A 22,450-nucleotide genomic window follows, 5' to 3' on the forward strand; every position below is an offset into this window, starting at 1 on the left:
AAAGATGCTGTACAGGGTTCATATTGGGTGAATGGGGAGGCCATTCCATGGTGGTAAAAGCTGTGGAATGCTCTTCGAACCATGTTTTAGTCACCACAGCTCTGTGGGAAAGTGCATTGTCCTGTGGGTGGGTGCACGAGGGATGCAGACGGTCTGCAGGATGAACATGTAACCTGGACCGTTTAGAGATGCGTCCAGGCATACCAGAGGTCCTGTGTGCCAGTTGAACACACACCCCAGACAATTACCAATGTTACCAGACCATTACTCTCATTTCAACAAGGAACTGTTCAGGCAGGTGGACAACTTTCCACCCACCTGAACAGTTACTTGTTGAAATGACAGGTACATAGCTTCATGTGCTTTCTGCCAGATATGCACCCTCCCATCCGCTCGAAAGAACTGGAAACAGGGCTCATCAGACCAGGAGACCCATCTCCAATCATCCAAGGTCCAGTGCCAATGTTCTTTCACCCAGTTGAAGCATAGAGTCCTGTGCCATGGTGTTAGCAGTGGGACTCTGGTGGGTTGGTGGCTCCCATAACCTTTTGCAGCTACTGATCGCGTGGTGGATAGGTTTTTGGCACCTTCCTTGTTGAAGTTGGCGATGATTTGTGCCACTGTCGCTTTTTGGTTGGCTGAAACAATGCAAGACAGACGTCGAGGGCCACGTTCATCCACCACCACTACCACCTTTCTCTGCTCACGATGAGGTATTATTCCAGAAATGGCGTATTCCTGATAAACTTTTTCATGTTGCCTTCTGCATGAAGTTCATGTCATTCGCATCATCCTCACTAATATCGTATCCCTTATTCTGTAACTTGTACAAAACTGAAGCAAGGGTTGGCAACTGATTTCATTGGCACTCAGCATCAAGATCATGGTAGGTTCACTGAACTATCTAATCATGGCGAATAGATCGTGCTTATGTCGAGCCAGTAGCAGGTAGAGCTAGGAATTGTCCTTAGGAAGGCCAAGTTGCTTTTGATAGCTGTGGATGTATTCTTTAGATTGAACTTACTCGCGGCTCAGTTTTGTCTCTTTACCTGTATATTTGAAAGCCACCATCAAAGAGTCCCTCGTTCTCAATCCATTGTCTTCATTGCTACATAAAGGAAATGATATGGAGTAACACCACATCGGCCAGATTGTCTGAGCACACTTGTTGCCATCATGAACGGAGTCGCAATTAAATTCTCTCTCTCTCTGGATGTTCTGAACTGTCCAAGATAATTGCTGTGAAAAGACAGTTGCTGTGCATGCTCATCATGCAGTACGTTAGTTTCTCCTGGGATGATTCTAAGATACTTATCTTCATTCCACAACATTTGCTGTTGGGACTTTCTTTGATCAGAACCATTTCGCTTATGTTGTCTTTAGCAAAATTAATTTCCATTAAAGAATGACTGATCTATCGTGATTTGATACAATCAACCAAATATTGAAGCCATGCTTTAACCACTCGCTTTCTTACTAACCTGATCAAATGGCTAGACTTCTGTATTTTCTTGTATTTATATGCATGTTTATACAATGATCATCACGAATCTCCCTTGGCAAGCAATGGACTACCACGTTGACTGGAACAGGCACATCAATCACTTGGTCTAAAATTCCGTATTGTCCGTATGCGGGTCTCAGATGCTTTATTTGCAAAGAAATAAGTTTCTGTCACTAAATCCAACTTCTGTAAATGCAATGGTATTTCTGGGTAGACAAAGCTGTTCAACTCAGATAGTGCTGGAATGGTGTTTTTTTTTAAATAATCCTCCACACACCAGGATCCCATCGAGAAATGCAGTGCATATCAATGGTGCATCTTTAGTAGCTGGTTTCTTTGTGTCATTCTCGAACGGTAAACGTTGCAAATGTAACATATAGAACAGAAACCATTTTTCATAAATATCCTTTTAAACTCTTGATGTGTGTTCTTGTGTAAATAGTAGTCGGTTAAGGTAAAAGAGCTTGATCATTTAAACTCATCTGCTCCACAACTGGAGAAATGTTCCATCGAACATGATTAATACTCACTTTGGGTATATTATTGTTAGAAGGAGCGGCATTGCTGGTTGAAGGCACTGCTAAATCCAACACTTGATTTTCTGTTTGTCTTTTAAGCAATCTCAATAGTCTATCTTTCTCGCACACTTATTGATACCTCCTTTTTTTTCTTAGATTAGCTAGCTTGATACTCTTGACAATGCTCTGCATTGTTGAATGCAAAGGCTGTGTGGCATTGAGTCCCTTTCACTATTCATAAAGTTATTGATGTGAAAACATCTATAGAGGCACTAACAGTGGAATGTAACAAAAATGCAAATTGCAACAATACAAATACTTGTATTGTTGCAATCATACTATTCAGCAAACGGCTACAATTAAATGGGTAATTAGACTGATGACTTGGATTTTGCCAACCTCTTCCAAATGATTTTATAGAGCAAGTAGTGGGCATGTGCATAAAACATTACACCATTCATACTAAATATTTCGGACTGAAGTATGATGCTAATGTCATTAACGTAGATTTGGTAGACAGTAGAAAGTAGTGGGCATGAGCATAAACCTTTACATCGTTCACGACTTCAGTTCTTGTTCGATTTTTAAAACGGTTCTGATTTTCGGCAGAGATGTTTTCACATAAAATATCTTTTGTGCGTACAGGATACAGTTTTTTTTTAAATTAATAATGAAATTATTATTATAATTTATAACTTGCTGTAACATGATAGGGAAAATAATATGAATGTGAGTGAACAGACTGTTTTTCATGTTTATATATGGCAGCACATATTGAAATAACAATTCCCATGTCGAAATGAGCTAAATATATATATAGTCATGTATGAAAATTTCAATAGATAAGCAACATAATTTGCACATATGGTGAAGTTACTCTAAACAGTTTATTTATTACCTTCAATTCGTAATGTAATTTAAAAAATACCATTTTGTATTTTCTCAAATTGTTTAGATTGATGAAGGATGGTGGCGTGGCGAATGTAAAAACCAGGTTGGACTTTTCCCAGCTAATTATGTTCAGCTTTTAGAACAATGATTTGTGATAAAGATACTTTGGTTCCTAAAATGTGGACAAAAATAGTGTTTCTATTTTCTCTGCCCAAGATACTGTCTTCCTTGTTATTATTCTGGATATAAAAATCAGTGGCAGTTTCCCAAGTAGACCACATATGGACTTGTCGCTATTAATGGTAAATTTTATGACAATGTACTCACATTTGATTGGCTTATATATTTGACAAATATAGTTTTCTGTAATAACACTTATTTGAAATTGAATTTTCTTTAAAACAATTCTTTAGAAAATTAAGTAATTCCTTTTGAAATATAAACTAGACAGGAGGTTTTAAGCCATTTCACCAGATTATTCAAATGCAGTATATGCAGAAACTATTTGCTTTTGATTATTTTATATAGCTGTGAAAAATTTTGGCACTTATATCCAGATAAGCTTAGTTGTGTTTTTTGTTAATTAAAGTTTATATAAACTGATATACATTTATAATAAAAGCTGCTTGTATAAATTGAAATAAACATTAATGTTATCTTAATCATGTGTTTTGTGAGTTGAATAATAAGATGTAACCATTACCATTAAATAATGACACTGCACATGCACAGTTAAAAAAAAATAGTTTCCACTCCAGGCAGCTGTGTACCTTGATCCTTCTTGTAGTTGTGTACTGTATATTACAGTTGTGTCAATATAGCAACTAAATGTAAAGTTACACACACTTTTTTCTTTTTTGAATGAAGATTTTACAAATGCCATTAAAATGCTCAATGTGGAAATTTATCAAAATTTTAATGAAATTAAAGAAAACTGCAACTGAAATATATCAATTGTTATGTAAATGTATGGGAAAGACCTTATCAAGAGCATGCATTTTTGAATGACACAAAATACTCATCAGAAGAAAAGAAGTGAACACGACGACTGACCCGAGTGTCCATTAAAATTCAGAAGAATGTAAGGACTGTTCGTTACATTTGAATGATTGCCATTTGAGTACCAGAATGATAGTAAAAGCATTAAATCTAGGTAAGGAAACAGGAAGGAAAATTTTAGGAAGCCATGAGAAAAGTATGCTAAAATGGTGGCAAAAAATTTATTGAAGATAAAAAATCAACCAGAAAACCAATGTGCACTAATGTTTGAGTAATGTGATCACCTGCAATAAAACTTGGCTCTTCCAATATGACAAAAATTAAATGATGTATGCAGTGAGAAAACAGCTCACTCTACGAGACAATGCATGTTTTCTTCAATATGAAAGGCATGTTCGTGACTAAACACAAACTACACATGGTCAAACTATAAACCAGCAGTCACGTAGCTGTTATTTTATAGTCTATTGACCAAACATTGTTAACTCTATAGAGGAGGAGCAGGATCCAGTTCATCTCTCCAACATCTAGTGATTGGGAGTCTAGGTAGTGTTGTGGGTGGAGAGGCACTGTCGAGACCACATTATATCAAGATGCTGGGTATATTTTTACTGCATATAAAAATTTCATTAATTCATGCTCCTTGAGGTCCATTAATGTATTGGGCCTTGAGGTTGTCACAGACATTCTCTCAGATATGCCAGACAAGCTGTACTTGCTACCTGGGAGTCTAAAACACTGATGGAACTGATATTCGGGTGACACTCAAGTCAAGTGGACCAAATTTCGGCGAAGTCCGGACAGTCTGTGACAGCCAAATTCTCTGCTTGCATCTTCACGATGGTGGGACTGTTAGTAATCCTGGGTATAATCTCCATACACATGCACACGGTGGGTGACCACCCAGGTGTGAACCAATGTAAGGAGGAGTCGAGGTGTGTCGAAGTGAGAGGTCCTTTAGGCACCTCAGATCACAACTTGGTGATTGTCTCTTCTCCAATGGAGCCTTTATCTCATGGCTATTTCCAATCTCGTATTGTTTGGCATTACAAGAATGCAAAATGGAATGAACTGCGAGATTTCTTTTCTTTGGGCGTATTACTGTTTCAAAACTTCTGATGTCAAGGTTTGCTCAGATTGTGTCAGTGAAATTATTCTTGCAGGAATGGAATCCTTTATCCCACACTCCACTTTAAAATCTCGTCCTTTATCTAAACCTGGGTTTTCCAATAAACGTGCTAAGGCTGTTCAAGAGAAGAATGTTGCATATCGTAATTGGCTTGTTTCCAATTCTTCAGTTTCTTCTGCCTATGCCAAAGCTCGCAACAATTGTAAAGCATTAGCATTAGCATTAGTAGAGGCATTTGATGCAAGAAAGCAAGCTTATGCAGCATCAGCCAAAAAAAAAAAAAAAAAACCCACTTCCACTTCACCCCCTGTTCGTTCAAAATACCTGTCCAGCTGACCCTTAAACTTATTTAGGCTATCAACCTCCACCACAAGGGATGGCAGTCTGTTCCACCAACCAACCACCCGCTGGCTAAAGGCAAATTTCCGCACGTCTATCCTACATCTGTCTTTCCTCAATTTGAATTTATGCCCTCTCAGGTGATTTTTCTGAGCTAGAGGAAGAATCCCATCAGCATTGAGCATGCTTAAACCATTCAAGGCTTTATACACCTCTATCAGATCACCTCGCTGGTGCCTAGTCTCCAGACACTGCAATTTGCAAAACTTAAGCCTTTCTTCGTAAGAGCACCCCTTTGTTCCATTCACTAATCTTGTTGCCCTTCTCTGTACTCGTTCCAGCAGCTCTACATCCTTCTTGAAATGAGGCCTCCAGACCTGTATACAGTACTCTAGGTGTGGCCTGACCATTGCCTTATACAATGGAATAATCACCTCCTTATCCCTGCTGGAAAAATTCCTGTATATCACTGACAATACTCCATGAGCTACTCTTGCAGCCCGTCTGCACTGCTCAGAGAACTTCATATCTGCCTGCACAATCACCCCCAAGTCCCTTTCATTCTCTACCACTGTCAGTGTAGTACCACAGAGTTGATACGTTGCTCTGGGGTTGCTGTTTCCCATGTGTAGTACTTTACATTTGTCAATGTTAAACTTCATTTGCCACCTCGAAGCCCATCTGCTCAACCTTTCCAGATCCTGTTGCAGCAGCATAGTGTCAGTAGTGTCCTTGACAACCCTGCCAACCTTTGTATCATCTGCAAACTTGGACATTAAGCTTGATATACCATCATCAATATCATTTATAAATACAGAAAACAACAATGGAAACAACACTGAGCCCTGAGGGACTCCACTAATAACATTAGTCCACGATGAGCAGTGTCCATTGATTACCACTCTCTGTCTTCTCCCCCTCAACCACCCCTTTATCCATAGCAGCAATTTGCCTCCAATGTCACACTGCTCCAATTTGTGTAGCAGTCTTCCATGTGCAACAGTATCAAAAGCCTTTCTAAGATCCAAGTATATAATATCAAAGTTATTCCCTGCATCCAGTTCTTTTGTGACTGCATCATAGTATCCAATCAAGTTGGTCAGGCAAGACTTCCCCTTAACAAAACCATGCTGTGTCTGAGCTATAACTGAAGTCTTGTCTAAATGATCCTGCAGTGCTTCTTTAACCAGTGCCTCCATTAATTTTCCTGGAACAGACGTTAAGCTCACAGGTCTATAATTACTTGTATCAGTGTTTGATCCTCCTTTGTGAATTGGGGTCACATTTGCACATTTCCAGTCTATGGGTACCTCCCCTGAGTCCAAGGAAGCTCTCATAATTATGGCTAAGGGTTTGCTTACTTCCTTTGCTGCCTCCTTTAATATAACTGGATAGATCCCATCCACCCCGGGTGCCTTTCTTGTGTTTATCTTCAACAGTTTCTCCTACACTTTACTCCCAGTTATTTCAAGATTCTGTAGCTTACTGCTAGAGTTGAATACACCTCTGGCATTCCCTTTGCTGAATAACTCCTCATGTGTGAATGTCGATGCAAAATATTCATTTAGTTTGTTAGCTACCTGAGCAGGATCATCAACAGTTGACCCATCAATATCAAGTGGACCAATCTGATTCATCCCCTTCCTTCTAGAGTTTACATAAGTAAAGAACTCTTTGCTGTTTTTCTTTGCATCCCTTGCCAAGAATTTCTCGTAATCTGCCTTCGCCTGCCTAACCTCCTTTGTAACTTGGTTGCATATCAACTTGTATCTATCATAGGCTTCTGTGTCATGTGTTAATTTGTAAGTATCCCATGCATTTTTCTTCTCTGCCATATGCCTCATTAGTTCATCTGACATCCATTTTGGCCTAAACCTTGAACAATATTTCTTAGTTGGTATGTAAAGCCTAGTAGCTTCCAAGATAAGTTCTTTGAATGCTTCCCATTTTGAATTTGCTGTTGGTAACATCATCAGTTGGTCCCACTGTATAGAATTTAAATACTGTCTCAGTCCATCGTAGTCGCCTTTACGGAAGCAATAACCCTTCCCTTTACCCCTAATTGTAGTTACCTCTTTGAGTAAATCCCACTTCAGCACACTGTGATTCATTTATCTGCAGATTCTTAATGCATGAAGAATCACTGCTGATAATCAAATCACGAGTATTACTCCCTCTAGTTGCCTCCCGAACATGCTGATGTAGAAAACAATCATCCAATAAATCCAGAAAAGCCCTGCTAGTGTGTGAGTAACCAGCCCCCAAATTCCAGTCAATATCTGGGAAATTAAAATCTCCCATTATAAGACTCTCTGATTTACTGGCCCACTCTATTTCCCTGTACAGTTCCTTATTATACTCATCAGAGTCATTAGGCCTATAGCACACTCCTACTCTCAATTTTGATCTCCCAATGCTTATGTCACACCAAACTGACTCAACACTGCACTGTCCGGCGATGTCGACTGGCTTCATTTCCTTGGTTTTTATGTGTTTCTTAACTAATAGCATAACCCCTCCCCCCCCCTTTCTATCCTTTCTGTAGACGTTGTACTTCCCAAAATGCAGTTCTGCATCCCTTATCTGTGTGACACCACGTCTCTGATATCCCAACAATATCTGCCTTTGATGTTTTGAGCAATACCTCAAATTCATCAAATTTATTTACTAAACTCCTAGCATTGGTGTACATGCAAGTATACCTGCACCTGTTTCTATTCTTAGCTACCCTAACACAACCCATGTGTTTACTTGTACCGCAATGGCTCCCAGCAGTCCCTGAAATACCATGCATCTTGTTTTTCAGGCTTCTGCTCATTCTAATAGAAGCAGTGCAAGAATCTCTTTCACCTCTGCCAGTGGCTACTGTCAATCTATTTGTCTTTGTCTCCCCCCAAGCTAGCAGTTTTCCGACCCACCTAACACTGCCTCGATAGCATCAGCAAATATTCTTGCACGCTTTCTATTTAAGTGTATCCCATCCCTGTAGAAGCAATCTCTCCTGTTAACAAGCACAGTCCAGGCTGAAAAAAATTCTACCCCTCGAGCCTTGCACAATCTTTCCAGGGCCGAATTGATCGACAAGGCTCTCATCATATACTCCCTCCTATCGTGTCTGGGCAGAATTGCAGACACTTTCAAATTCAACCCTAATTCTCGGCTTTTGTTCAACAGTGACCTGTACTTGTTAAGTAATTCTGCCGGTCTCCTACTCTTAATATTATTAGTGCCAACGTGTACAACTATATCACCTTTTGTGCCCTTAAAAGATGATATTCGCTCTACAACGTCATCAACCTTTGCCCCTGGCAGACATACCCTGGTCCTGTTCCACCTATCTTTTTTACAAAGCATGTTCCCCGTTTCCCTGACAATAGAGTCACCAACAACTACTAGTTCCTTCGGGACCAACGCATTCTGCCTTGGGGGTTGTCTCTGTGTCACGCGATGCCCAAGTGCAAGCTCTGGCGTTGATGTGGGCAGTTGAGAGCTTGATGGGCCCCTCAATTTAGTTTCTTCAAGGGCATCCACCCTGTCCTTCAAGCTCTCATTTAGGCCCACAAGAACGCTGAGTTGTTGCCTGATATCGATACACTCCTTGCATCGCGCACACACAAAGACATCCCCCTTGGCAGTATCATGTCCCGTACCCGATTTCTCTGCAAACATCAAGCAAACAGTGCATTTTATAAGGCTGTGAGTCAGAGGACAACTGCCCCCCTCAGTTCTGCTCTGAGCCACAGCACTTCCATTAGCTTGAGCCTTTTGCTTTGCTACTCTGGTCTGAGTCATGATTCTATTAATTTATTAATTAATTATGTTAAATATAATTAATTATATTACGTTTGTAATCTAAGTCGTTATATGTATTTATTTAAACGTACAATTTAACTGCTAACGAAGTTCAACTAACGCTATCTAGTACGTTATATAACTATCGTATCACAAAGGCGGGAAAATTACGAATGGTAGCGGAGTTGAAACACGTGGAAACCTTTACCGATACTTTTATGCAATTACAAGGCCGAGTAAAGAATAAATACACCAAATTAATCAGAAAATCACAAAATAATGTTATACTACTGAATTTAAATCAAAAGTTTTAGAAAAACAATAATTTCAAATCAATAAATAAGAAAAATCCACTTAGCGGCTTTGAACACGACCGTCTCTAGTAGCCTTGTCAGCAGACTCCTTTTTCTGAGCTAGAGGAAGAGGATTCTTCCTCTAGCTCAGATGAATCCTACATCTGTCTTTCCTCTAGCTTGAGGAAAGACAGATGTAGGATAGACGTGTGGAAATTTGCCTTTAGCCAGCGGGTGGTTGGTTGGTGGAACAGACTTCCATCCCTTGTAGTTGAGGTTGATAGCCTAAATAAGTTTAAGGCTCAGCTGGACAGGTATTTTGAACGAACAGAGGGGTGAAGTGGAAGTGGGTTTTTTTTTTTTTTTTTTGGCTGATGCTGCATAAGCTTGCTTTCTTGCATCAAATGCCTCTACTAATGCTAATGCTAAAATCTCTGTACTCCTCAAATTCATCATTTGCACTAACTGTTCTTCTGGTTCTATAAATCACTCAGAACATTCACTTTCTCTATTTGAAACTTTTTCCAATCTAACTTTTCTAATACTGTGGTAATTTTTCTTGGGCTTTAATGTTCTAGCTGGCTGAGATGGTGAGGCTTTTGTGGTTACTCTTATCTTACACAACTTGTTCATTTATACAGGTAGTCGTCGACTTATGACCAAGTTAGGTTCCAACCCACGGTCGTAAAGCGATCTGGACGTAAGTCAGACCGGACCAGTTTAAGTAAATCAGACACTGTGTACAACACAATTGGTTTACTATTTACAAAAATAAAAAAATATGAAAAAGATATCAAATACTGTATAAAACCTAAAAAAATTTTATCTTAAAGAACTAAACAAAACATATGTAGAAAATACAGATAAGAAATATTTTACTGACCACTTGTGCTTGGCTGCGGGTCCTCAATGCCGCCACTTGATGTAGTGGGAGTTGTTTTTCTCACAAACATGTTGATTTTTGTCTGAATTGTTTGTTTCCTTTTCTGCTCGTAAATTTCACTGTATGGCCGAAAAGCATCTTGTACCATTCGTTCAATCCCTGCAAATCGTTTGGGTCCATTTCCTCAAATTGTGTAAGAAGTTTATTTAGTAGAGAAAAACCTTCAGATAACCCTCTAGTGGTGAATTTTCTTTCTGGTTCTTCCTCATCTTCATTTTTTTTCTCTTCTTCCATCCTTTCTTCTTCAGCCGTTCTTTCTTTTTCTAAAGCGATAAGTTCTTCATTCATAAGTTCTCCAGATTCTTGCTCAAGCAGCTCCTCAACATCTTCCACTTCAATCTCTAAAGAAAGTTCATTTGCCAGTGTTACAATATTTTCCATAACCATTTAAAGTTCACGTTCACTATCAAATTCATCAATAGTATTAAGAAAACGCTAGACAGTTTTTCCAGATTCCATTCATGCATTTCTTTGCCACAGCCTCCCACGCGGCTGCAATATTTTTGATGCATTTATAAATACTGTACTGTTTCCAAAACTCTCGCAAAGATAGTTCTGGGTCGGCGGCTATAGCTTGGGTGAAAGTGGTTCGAAGATAGTGCGCCTTAAATTTGGCAATCGCCCCCTGGTCCATAGGCTGAACGAGTTGAGTTGTATTTGGCCGCAAATAACTTTTACACCTGGATGGAGGTGGATGGCCAGGTGCATTATCTAAGATTAATGCAATTTTGAAAGGAATTTCTTTCTCGAAGCAATATTCACGAACTTGAGGTACAAAACAATTCTTCAAACAATGTTTGAGTCATCCAGGCTTTTCGGTTTGAACGGAAGTATACAGGCACAGTGTGCTTGTTTACATTCTTGAACGCACGGGGATTTTCATAATGATAAATTAAAAAAGGCTTCAGTTTAAAACCTGTGATGTGCCCGCCTAGGAGCAATGTCAGCCTATCTTTAAGTACCTTAAAACCAGGCATGCTTTTGGCTTCTTGGTGAATGTAAGTGCATTCTGGCATTCTTTTCCACAACAATCCAGTCTCATCCACGTTGAAAAGCTGCTCTGGTTGATATCCTTCTTCCGTAATTATTTCATCCAGACTTAAAACTCTTGAGCTCCTTCCACATCCACACTTGCTGATTCTCTACTCCAGTGACTCGAACCCTATGAAGATTGAATTGAATCTTCTTTTGAACCATCTTGTACTTGCTATAAATGTCTGAGTGTAATCTTTTCCAGCACATTTCTTGAGAGTCTGAGAGAGACTTCTAGTCTTCGACTGCACTGTAAGAAGGCTTAAGGGTGTTCGCTTCTATATCTGATCCTCCATCCAAAGAAACAATTTTTCCATTTCATGGATGAGCCCTGTATGTTGTTTTGTTATCACTGTTGCTCGCATGGGTGCCGAACCTTTAACAACTTCACGAATCCTTTCTTTGTCTTTCAAAATCGTCGACACTGTAGAATGAGATAACTTAAAATCATGTGCGATCGCGTTTACCTTCTTTCCTTCTTCATGCTGCTTGATCACTTTCAATTTTGTGTCTAAATCAATGGCCTTTCTTTCTTTCTTGACAGGTCTAGGAGTAGACAAAGGCACTTTCCTCTTGTCCTCAAAAAGGCCTCTGAGGTTGGGAGAATAGTTCATATCACAAAATTTAAATAAATACACCAACCGTTTTGATTAAAATAGTTTAATACTATAAAAATATAAATATAATAAAATGTACCAAGCGATACAGTGGATACTGTAAAACAATATTTACAAAACTGATTTACTATAAAATAAAATAAAATTTATTACGAAAATGTTAAAATACAATAAAATACGAAAATTAAAAGCGATAAAACAATGATTGTAGCTTTCGGGAGCATCTGCCTCTTTTCTCAACAACAATGCTACTTGGGCAACACATCCTTTAGTATCAGGTTCACGGCATGCGTGGCTGACCAGGCGCATGTTCAGTATTACTTTCACATGCGCCAGAACCGGAAGTGGCTTGAGAATGTGGAAATGAGACGCGCTCATCTCTTGCAAGGACTACAGCTTCCAAGATGGGGTGGAGCCGAACACCCCTATCCCTATTTATGCTACTGTTTTCGGACGAGCCAATCCACAAACTCTCCAACCACTTACAGTCCCAGAACCTGGTCAAGGATGACAGCATTCTCGGGGGAGACTTGGTGCTGTTTTTCCCAATAATGCTCAGCAATCGTGGACTCATCGAACTCTGCGGTCTGTATGGCTCTCACGTGTTCCCCCAGATGGTCTTTTAGTCGCCGTTCTGTCTCGCCCACAAAAAAAAAAGTTTTAGATATGTTACAGGATAGTGGCACATATAAGATCATCCAAAGAAAGCCATTAGCCGGGTTAGAACAACGTGTTAACAGGATTTTACAACTCTGGTTAAAATCAGGAAAGATTTCTAAAGAGAGATATTGGTCTATGGATGCATCGGAGTGTCAGCTGCCCAGATTTTATGGGCTACCAAAAATGCATAAAGTGGGGGTCCCGCTACAACCTATTGTTTCTTTTATTGGTAGCCCTACTTATGCTTTGTCAAAATTTCTGGCGCAGCTGATTTCCCCTATAGTGGGATGATCTGTGTTTGTTATCAAAGATAGTGTGGAATTTGTGAGCTTTATAAAGAACCAAAATGTAGGAGAGAATGAGGTAATGATGTCGTTAGATGTAATATTATTATTTATTTGTATCCCCATAGTACATGGGGTGGAATGTGTAAAGCTAGCCCTGCAGAAAGATGATACCTTAAGTGCTAGATCTCATTTAAGTTTGGAGGATATATGTTGTGGTGTAGAGTTATGCCTCTAGTACCACCTTAGTATTTCAAGGAGTAATGTACAAGCAAGTAGGGTTAGGACACATTGTAGTACCTCTGAGGAGAGAGAGAAAGAAACTGAGCAAGTCAGGACGGACCTTATAAAATACAGTTACCCCCAGAGGGTCATTGATAAATATAGTAGAGATGTGCAATCTAATCATGAAACAACACCATCCATTCCAGTCACCACAGTTTATATTCCCTACTATCTGGGCTTATCAGATCGTACTGCAAGGATGCTTCATGATTTTCAGGCACGGTGTGTGCAACTTCCAGGCCGGAGGTTGCACACGGTAGTGTCACAGGTCGAAGACCCCATTGCTAGGGACTCTAGTTAGTGGGGTTATATATGAGATCAGATGCCCAGATTGTGGGGAGTGTTATGTGGGGGAGACAGAACGGCAACTAACAGACCATCTGGGGGAACACGTGAGAGCCATACAGACCGCAGAGTTCAATAAGTCCATGAATGCTGAGCATTATTGGGAAAAACAGCACCAAGTCTCCCCCGAGAATGCTGTCATCCTTGACCAGGTTCTGGGACCGTAAGTGGTTGGAGAGTTTGGGGATTGGCTCATCCGAAAACAGAAGCATAAATAGGGATAGGGGTGTTCGGCTCCATCCCATCTTGGCAGCTGTAGTCCTTGCAAGAGATGAGCGCTTCTCGGTTCCACATTCTTGAGCCACTTCCGGTTCTGGCACATGTTAGCATTAGCATTAGCATTAGTAGAGGCATTTGATGCAAGAAAGCAAGCTTATGCAGCATCAGCCAAAAAAAAAAAAAAAAAAAAAAAAACCACTTCCACTTCACCCCTCTGTTCGTTCAAAATACCTGCCCAGCTGAGCCTTAAACTTATTTAGGCTATCAACCTCCACCACAAGGGATGGAAGTCTGTTCCACCAACCAACCAACCACCCGCTGGCTAAAGGCAAATTTCCGCACGTCTATCCTACATCTGTCTTTCCTCAATTTGAATTTATGCCCTCTCAGGTGATTTTTTTGAGCTAGAGGAAGAATCCCATCAGCATTGAGCATGTTTAAACCATTCAAGGCTTTATACACCTCTATCAGATCACCTCGCTGGTGCCTAGTCTCCAGACACTGTAATTTGCAAAACTTAAGCCTTTCTTCGTAAGAGCACCCCTTTGTTCCATTCACTAATCTTGTTGCCCTTCTCTGTACTCGTTCCAGCAGCTCTACATCCTTCTTGAAATGAGGCCTCCAGACCTGTATACAGTACTCTAGGTGTGGCCTGACCATTGCCTTATGCAATGGAATAATCACCTCCTTATCCCTGCTGGAAAAATTCCTGTATATCACTGACAATACTCCATGAGCTACTCTTGCAGCCTGTCTGCACTGCTCAGAGAACTTCATATCTGCCTGCACAACCAGCCCCAAGTCCCTTTCATTCTCTACCACTGTCAGTGTAGTACCACAGAGTTGATACGTTGCTCTGGGGTTGCTGTTTCCCATGTGTAGTACTTGCATCAAATGTGAAAGTAATACCGAACATGCGCCTGGTCAGCCACGGGTGCCGTGAACCTGATACTAAAGGATGTGTTGCCCAAGTAGCATTGTTGTTGAGAAAGGAGGCGGATGCCCCCGAAAGCTACAATCATTGTTTTATCGCTTTTAATTTTCTTATTTTATTGTATTTTAACATTTTCGTAATAAATTTTATTTTATAGTAAATCAGTTTTGTAAATATTGTTTTACAGTATCCACTGTATTGCTTGGTACATTTTATTATATTTATATTTTTAAGTATTAAACTATTTTAATCAGAACGGTTGGTGTATTTATTTAAATTTGTGATATGAACTTTCCTCTTGGTTGACATGTTTAGCATTTAAAAAAATACTAATTGTAACACAAATATAACTGAACCAGAAATAGTGAACGTAATATGTATGCAAACAGAGATCGAGATGCATGAATCACGACATACATACATCGGTAAGATGTTTTGTTTGACTGTGACGGCAAAGCTGACTAAACGGATTAAGACTAGCTTATTTGCACCAAACACACGTTACTGGGCAGTGGGCTGACGCTACATGCACAACCGTTCTCATTAGGCTTCAGGGCTTGGGGACCACAAGGATAGGGCGTGTGAATGTAGTAGAAAAATCTGAGAGCACTGCATTAATTAAGAGAGGGGTTGAATTGCGTATAGCATTCTTTCCAGCAACAATCTTGTGTGTGTATGCTCAGTTCAGACTGAAACGCGGTGCGAGACGCAGTAGCAGTCGTAAAGCGAATAGGTCGTAAGTCTACGACTACCTGTATATGAGAATATCAAAAAAATCCTAAACACACACCCAACACTCCTTGCTGCTTCCCTCACAATTATTCAGTATATACCATCAACTCCAGGACTTTTTCTAACAAATAATGTTCAGTATCACTAATTTCATGCTTTCCAGCTTCACATGCACAGTTTTGTCTCACCACAAAGGTATTCTGTAAATATCAATGTTCATTTGCAACATCAGCAGGGTTTGATGTGATTCACTCTTTTCTTCTTAATATACAAGAAAAATTCCCCGTAATCTGCCTTTGTCAGCCTCTAACATTTTTACAGATCATTTTGTAGCTGTTATAGGCTTCAGTACTTTTTATTGCTCCATAACTTTTCCATGCTATCTTTTTCTGCTCTGTTCAACTAGCTAGTTCATTATTCATTCATCTCAGAATCCATCTTTTGCTATATTTTCTTAATGGTATATATGCTTTCAAGGCTTCTATGACAATATCTCTATTAGGATTACTCTGACTACAAACCTCTATTGGCATAAGCACATCACAAACATTGTTCTTCTGCATCAAAAAAACTGGGTTTCCTTTTTACACTGTGTTACTTTTCTTGTAAATAACTACCAACTATAAATCTCAAATCTACTCCACCATGGAATATTGTTCCTACATCTGAGGAGGTGCTCAAACCAGACTTTAACCTGACTGTGTCTCAAAAGACGCTGTCAGGTTAATTAATTACCCTTCTCTTACAAACTTTGTCTACTCTACTCTGTCACACAGACATTCAGTTTTTGCTGTATGCTCTGCTTTATAGTTATTTTCATGCAATTGAACTCTTTGAAACCATTCCTAATACATATCTTAATTAGTCAATGTATATTCACACTCCAATTCCAAACTCACAGTAATAACTGTTGCTGTTCCTCATTTATTCTTTCTACTTTTGTTTCTGCAACAACCCTTCTTCATGTATTTCCCAAAATTCACAATCTACAGAAATTCAGTAATGTTAAGTGTGATGCCAACAAATACGTTCTGTCTTATCAACCTACAACCTATGCACTACTGAGTACTGTAGATAGGTTGTAATACCTTAATACCTTTCATGTTATGCTTTCAGAGAGAGAGAGAGAGACTAAGACTAGAATTTTGCAAGGTTGCATTCTGAACTACCACAATGGACCTGCACTCAATGTGATATCATTCTGGCAGTTTTTGCCCAAAAACCAAGTTCCTGCATGTCTGTGCTCTGAACTCTGTTTATCTCTCCACCTCCATTTCTGAAATTGAAATTCACTCAGATGACTCATTTCCAGTTAGTTGAGGATATCCATGAATAAACAGCAGTTTCTCAAAAGGCTTAAAAAAAAAAAAAAAAAAAAGAGCCTTTTGAAAAGGAGGACAAATTAAGACCAATTAAGTATTGTAATTAATATTTTCAGTGAAGCACTTTTGATGTTAGTCTTATTTAATGCTCCACATTGTACTTTTTTTTTTTTTACAGTGATTGCAGGAGTATACATTGCATTTTAAGGAATGATGGGAGAGAGACATGAAATACTCATCTCATCATATTAGTAGAAGGGATGGAAGAGATGAAATTTTTTCATAAGTTGGTTCTATTATTCATCTGTAATGCTACTAAATAACACTGACACGAATCTGTAAAATGTCTTTATTATGATAATATAAAATAAAATAAGTGTACTGATCGTATAACTGGATATTAAAATATTAAAACAAAATAAAATAAATGTTGTATAACAAGAATAAAATACAATAAAATATATAAAATTAAAAGCGATAGAAGTTGTTAAAATCACTAGAACCACTAACACAGGAGCTTTTGGGCAGCAGCGGGGCTGCCTTCATCAGCTATAGTGGTTGCAGGATGACCGACAATCTGTCACATATGCCTCAGCAGGTCTGTGACATGAATTGTGCAACCTTACACAATTCATGCGCAACTTGCACAATAGAGCCCTTAAGACTGCAAATTACGGAGGTTCAGCTTTAGCAGAACATGCCTAGGAAATGGGGCATGGCATTACTGCTAAAGAAGCCATAATAGTGGATAAGGCACATGGCTTTTGGAACTGGAAATGGCTGGAGAGTTTAAGAATATATTCGTCTGAGCACTACAGTCTTAATAGGGATAAGGGCTGTCGCATTCATCCAATCTTTGAAACCCTTATCCTACTAAGGCACAAATGGTTTAGAGTGACCCGTCCACTTTCCGGTTCCAATGCATGAGAAGTGAACCATGTGCAGATGCCACAGTTCATGCTGCAGACCTGCTGAGACATATGTGGTACATACAGATTGTCGGTCATCCTGCTGAATATAGCTGATGAAGGCAGCCGCTGCTGCTGAGAACCCCTCTGTTAGTGGTTCTAGTGATTTTAACAACTTTTATCGCTTTTAATTTTATATATTTTATTATTATTATACAACATTTATTTTATTTTAATATACAGTTATACGATCAGTACACATGTATTTTATTTTATATTATCATAATAAAGACGTTTTACAGATTCGAGTCAGCTTTATTTAGTAGCATTACGGATGAATTACAGAGTTCCTGATTCCAGAGGCCTTTTCAATGAGTTGGCTCTATTATTATTCTGGGACATAAAATGAAAACCTTTCTCTAATCCTTAATCACACAAACTGGGTATAGGTTCCTGGCACAGCCAGGCACCATGTATGTAGAAACAGTATACTTCTTGTATGGTAGATGGAAAACTAGGTTTGGAAAGTTGAAGATCAGTGATCTCAATTCCTCTACTTTTTGCCATATTTTCTTTTTATATCTCTATTAGAGAAATCCAAGGGTGAACAGGATACTATATATATATATACAAAGGGTACTAGGAAAGTTTTGCAATATGACGCAACAATGAATCACAGGAAGCTGCTTGTTGCTGCATGTTGAGACATGTTCATACGTGCATAGTAGGTGCCGCGCCAAGTCGATGGGCTCAGTTATTCATTAGTAGTGAGAGTGTAAAGTGCTTGCGATGGCATCGTGGTCACGAAATGAGATAAGGACAGTTTTGCGATATAATTTCGTGCGTGGTTTAACCATAGACCAGTGCTTAGAAGAAATGACTCTTGCACTAGATGATGATTGTCCACATCGTACAACAATATTCAGGTGGTATAGAGAATTCCAAAGGGGAAATTTCGCTCTGGAGGATTCTGAGAAGCCGGGAAGGCCACGAACGTCAGTTACGGAGGAAAACGTTACTGCTGTGAGGAAAAAGCTTGACGAAAACAGGCGAGTGACCTACCAACAGATAGAGGATACTTTGGGCCTAAATGCACCAGCAATTCGTTCGATTCTGCAAGATCATTTGCACGTGAAGAAACTTTGTTCTCTCTGGGTGCCGCATCAACTGACTGAAGAGCAGATGACACGATGTGTGACTTGGTGCCTGGAGATGTTAAAAAAGTTTGATAAGGGACAATCTCGGTATGTGAACAACATCGTGACGGGTGACGAGACTTGGCTGTACTATTACGATCTGCCGATCAAGGCTCAAAACAAAGTTTGGGGCTTTGATGATGACGACACACCCGTAATTGTCAGAAAATCCCGATCTGTAAAGAAGAAAATGATAGCTGTATTTTTCAAATCGAGTGGAATTGTGGAATGTGTCGTTTTGGACACGCAGAAGACAGTCACAGCTAAGTGGTATACTGAACAATGCCTGCCTAAAGTCATTGGATCTATGAAGAACCTGCGGCCAAAGTCAAGAATGGACACCTGGTACCTCCATCACAATAATGCTGCAGCTCACCGCGCCAAAGCCTGCACCGAATATTTGACCACGACAGGACTGAAACTTCTCGAGCACCCTCTCTACAGTCCAGACCTTGATCCCTGCGATTTTGCACTGTTCCCGCATGTGAAAATGAAGCTAAAAGGGAGGCGGTTTTCCAGTGATGAGGACCTTCTACGGGCTTGGGACAACGAGTGTGCTTTACTCCCTAGTGAAACTTGGCAGAACTGGTTTAAAGATTGGTTTCGGAGGATGGAGAGGTGTATTGAATGTAGAGGAAATTACTTTGAAAAAATTAAATAAACAAAGCTGTATTGCAAAACTTTCCTAGTACCCTTTGTATATTCTTGCTTTTTTCACCTTTTCGAAGATCAGTAAAATTCGCATTACTACTTCACAAGCTATTATCTCCTAATTACAGTGTCTGGAGACTAGGCACCAGTGAGGTGATCTGATAGAGGTGTATAAAGCCTTGAATGGTTTGAGCATGCTCAATGCTGATGGGATTCTTCCTCTCGCTCAGAATAATCACCTGAGAGGGCATAAATTTAAATTGAGGAAAGACAGATGTAGGATAGACATGCGGAAATTTGCCTTTAGCCAGTGAGTGGTTGGTTGGTGGAACAGACTTCCATCCCTTGTCGTGGAAGTTGATAGCCTAAATAAGTTTAAGGCTCAGCTGGACAGGTATTTTGAACGAACAGAGGGGTGAAGTGGAAGTTTTTTTTTTTTTTTTTTGGCTGATGCTGCATAAGCTTGCTTTCTTGCATCAAATGCGTCTACTAATACTAATCTACAGCTGGGTTTCATCACATATGCCTTTAATTTAAAAAATTAAAAAAAAAAACAACACACACTTGGCTATTCTGGACAATTTTTTATTTTTATTTCAAGGTTGCTACTGTCCTTCTGGCAGCATATTCACTTTAATTTGAGAGTTGCAAGTGGCAATGTTTATGTCCCCCCCCCAATGGAAATAGTAAGTTTTATTCCATTGTATTTTATTTTGCATTTCCTTTTTAGAATTCCAATCTTCACCTATCTAGTATATATTATTGCCTGCATAAAGATTATAACAGAAATAAAGGACACACACACATGTTGCCACCTTTCTCTTAATCTTGAAAAAATCATTAAGAATGGGCAGTATACAGCAATATGCCTTGTTTAATTTAATTCATTTCGTTACAATAGATATTTAAGGTTTAATAATTGTGTACTCTATAGATTTGCTTGGATATATCTATTTTATTCAAATTATTTCTTCCAGCCTCTACATCTACTACACGATATATATATATATATCCACACACACACACACACACACACACACACACACACACACACACACACACACACACACACACACACACACAATTAAAAATGAATTAAGCATGAAAATAGAAGTGCAGTTTGCATAGACTGCCAATTGTATGAGATGTAAAGAATAATAATAAGAAACAAGAAAGAATAAAAGTTCAAATAAGGTGAAAAACTAAGTTTATTATATACATTAAAAATGAAAATAAAATGCAAATAGTAATTACATAAGAGAATAGAAATAAATTATAGAAATTATTAATAATGATGATGCCATAGGGAGGTATATATTGAATTTAAATTTAAGTCAAAACTGGTTAGAGAATGAGAGATTAGTAATAACACAGATGAAAATCCATATAAAATGAGAGGATAGATTATTATTTTCAGTTCAAGCCATGGCCAAAGAAACTCTTCAACTAGAAAATACAGGGTGTTATAAAAGGAAATGCAGTGAAACCAGTTTCAGCATTTAAAACTAGTACCCTACATTTTCAGGAGATTATAGAGTAATAATCTATCTGAGAATGATTGTAAGAAGTTTTCTTTTATCCAGCAAGTTGTTGATAGCTGGAACAAGTTGCCCTCACAAGTTGAGGCTAACAGTTTTTAATCAGTACTACTAAAACTACTGCATGGCATCTTACGTGGATGAGGGAAAATGATAAAGCAAGATACTTATCAACATGTATGAAAAGGAATATGTTCTACCTAAAAGGTCACAGATAAACAGTCTGCAAAACATGAATTTTTACTTCCCAGTTCCTTTTCCAGCAACCATAGTATAGTGGAGTGTTACAGTACTAGAAGATATTAAAGGAATTTGAGTCCCACTAATAAACTCAAGTCAACTGTCCAGACATCTCTTTTTTGGCACATAGATGCATGCTCTTTTCAAGGCTGACTACACAGAAGAGATTCTGAAACTGACTACTAGAAAGCAAAATTCACGGAAGGCATTTATAAGTCATTTAATTCAAAATTCAGTTCAATGTTATGGAAGCAAAATTTACAGATGCAAGCAGCATTAAGCTGCTGCAGAAATGATCTTAAGCACTTCAATGCTTATGTGCAGCTAGAAAAGAAGCATAAGCACTTCAAGTTGGATATCAGAAAAAGTCTAAGGGTTTTTCTTAGAAAAAACAAAGAATATTTTAAATTTATAAACATATATTTCTAAATAAATTATGGGTGTATGTATATGAACTTTAAGAAAGGAAAATTTATTAAAATATAAAAATGGTATTAGTCCAGTTAAAGCCATTGTGCAAACCTTTGCCAACATATCCCTACCTTTTTGGTTTATTTTTATCACAGAAGCCCATCAAACAAAATATTTCACTTTGTTTGTCAGTCCACACTGAGATAGTTTGTGGGCTTTACTAACCACTGTATCATACGGATACTTCAAGTGGCCTGAGGGAGCTCAAATATTATCTCACATCGCAATTATTTAGTTTTTTCCATAAGGTAAAATAATTACACCACGTGACTCAACCTCATATGAACTGGAGAAATAAATGTGAAAATTTTTACAAATGGGCCTTGTGGCACTTGAACATGTTTCACAAAAAAAGCCCCTCCCCATTTTCATTAGTTAAGTACACTGGTTAGACACCAATAACAAAAGAAACTTTGGGGCCACTGTAGTTCCCTTAAACTTTCTCTTATGTTATTTTCTTCATAGTGGACATCTGTATTTGCCCATTAGGTTATTGCAGTAGGGATTTCCTTTCATGTTTACAGGCAGTTACACCTTTTCAAAGAATACTGTGCTTTAAATTTAATTTCATCATTTTTTTTTTTTTGCTTATATGCTGTCTTCAGCAA

The 22,450-nt window shown here is 38.7% G+C and overlaps 1 protein-coding gene across 2 annotated transcripts in view; it reads left to right on the forward strand.

Annotated features, from left to right (window-relative positions):
- The window catches only part of Cortactin (cortactin), a 312,424-nt gene that overhangs the window by 245,081 nt on the left and 44,893 nt on the right, over positions 1–22,450 (forward strand). The window contains exon 15 of one of the 2 annotated variants that reach the window (XR_016547902.1): positions 2,978–3,215. Coding sequence is in view for 1 of the 2 variants with exons in the window: in XM_090388922.1 (XP_090245048.1) it covers positions 2,978–3,061 (84 nt within the window). In the remaining variant the exon portion in view is untranslated. Of the gene's footprint in view, positions 1–2,977; positions 3,401–22,450 lie in introns of those variants that run through there. The other variant, XM_090388922.1, reaches the window with a different exon arrangement.

Source organism: Mastigoproctus giganteus, chromosome 14 (genome assembly GCF_048544385.1).
Source record: "Mastigoproctus giganteus isolate SK-2022 chromosome 14, ASM4854438v1, whole genome shotgun sequence".
Lineage (NCBI taxonomy): Eukaryota > Metazoa > Arthropoda > Arachnida > Uropygi > Thelyphonidae > Mastigoproctus > Mastigoproctus giganteus.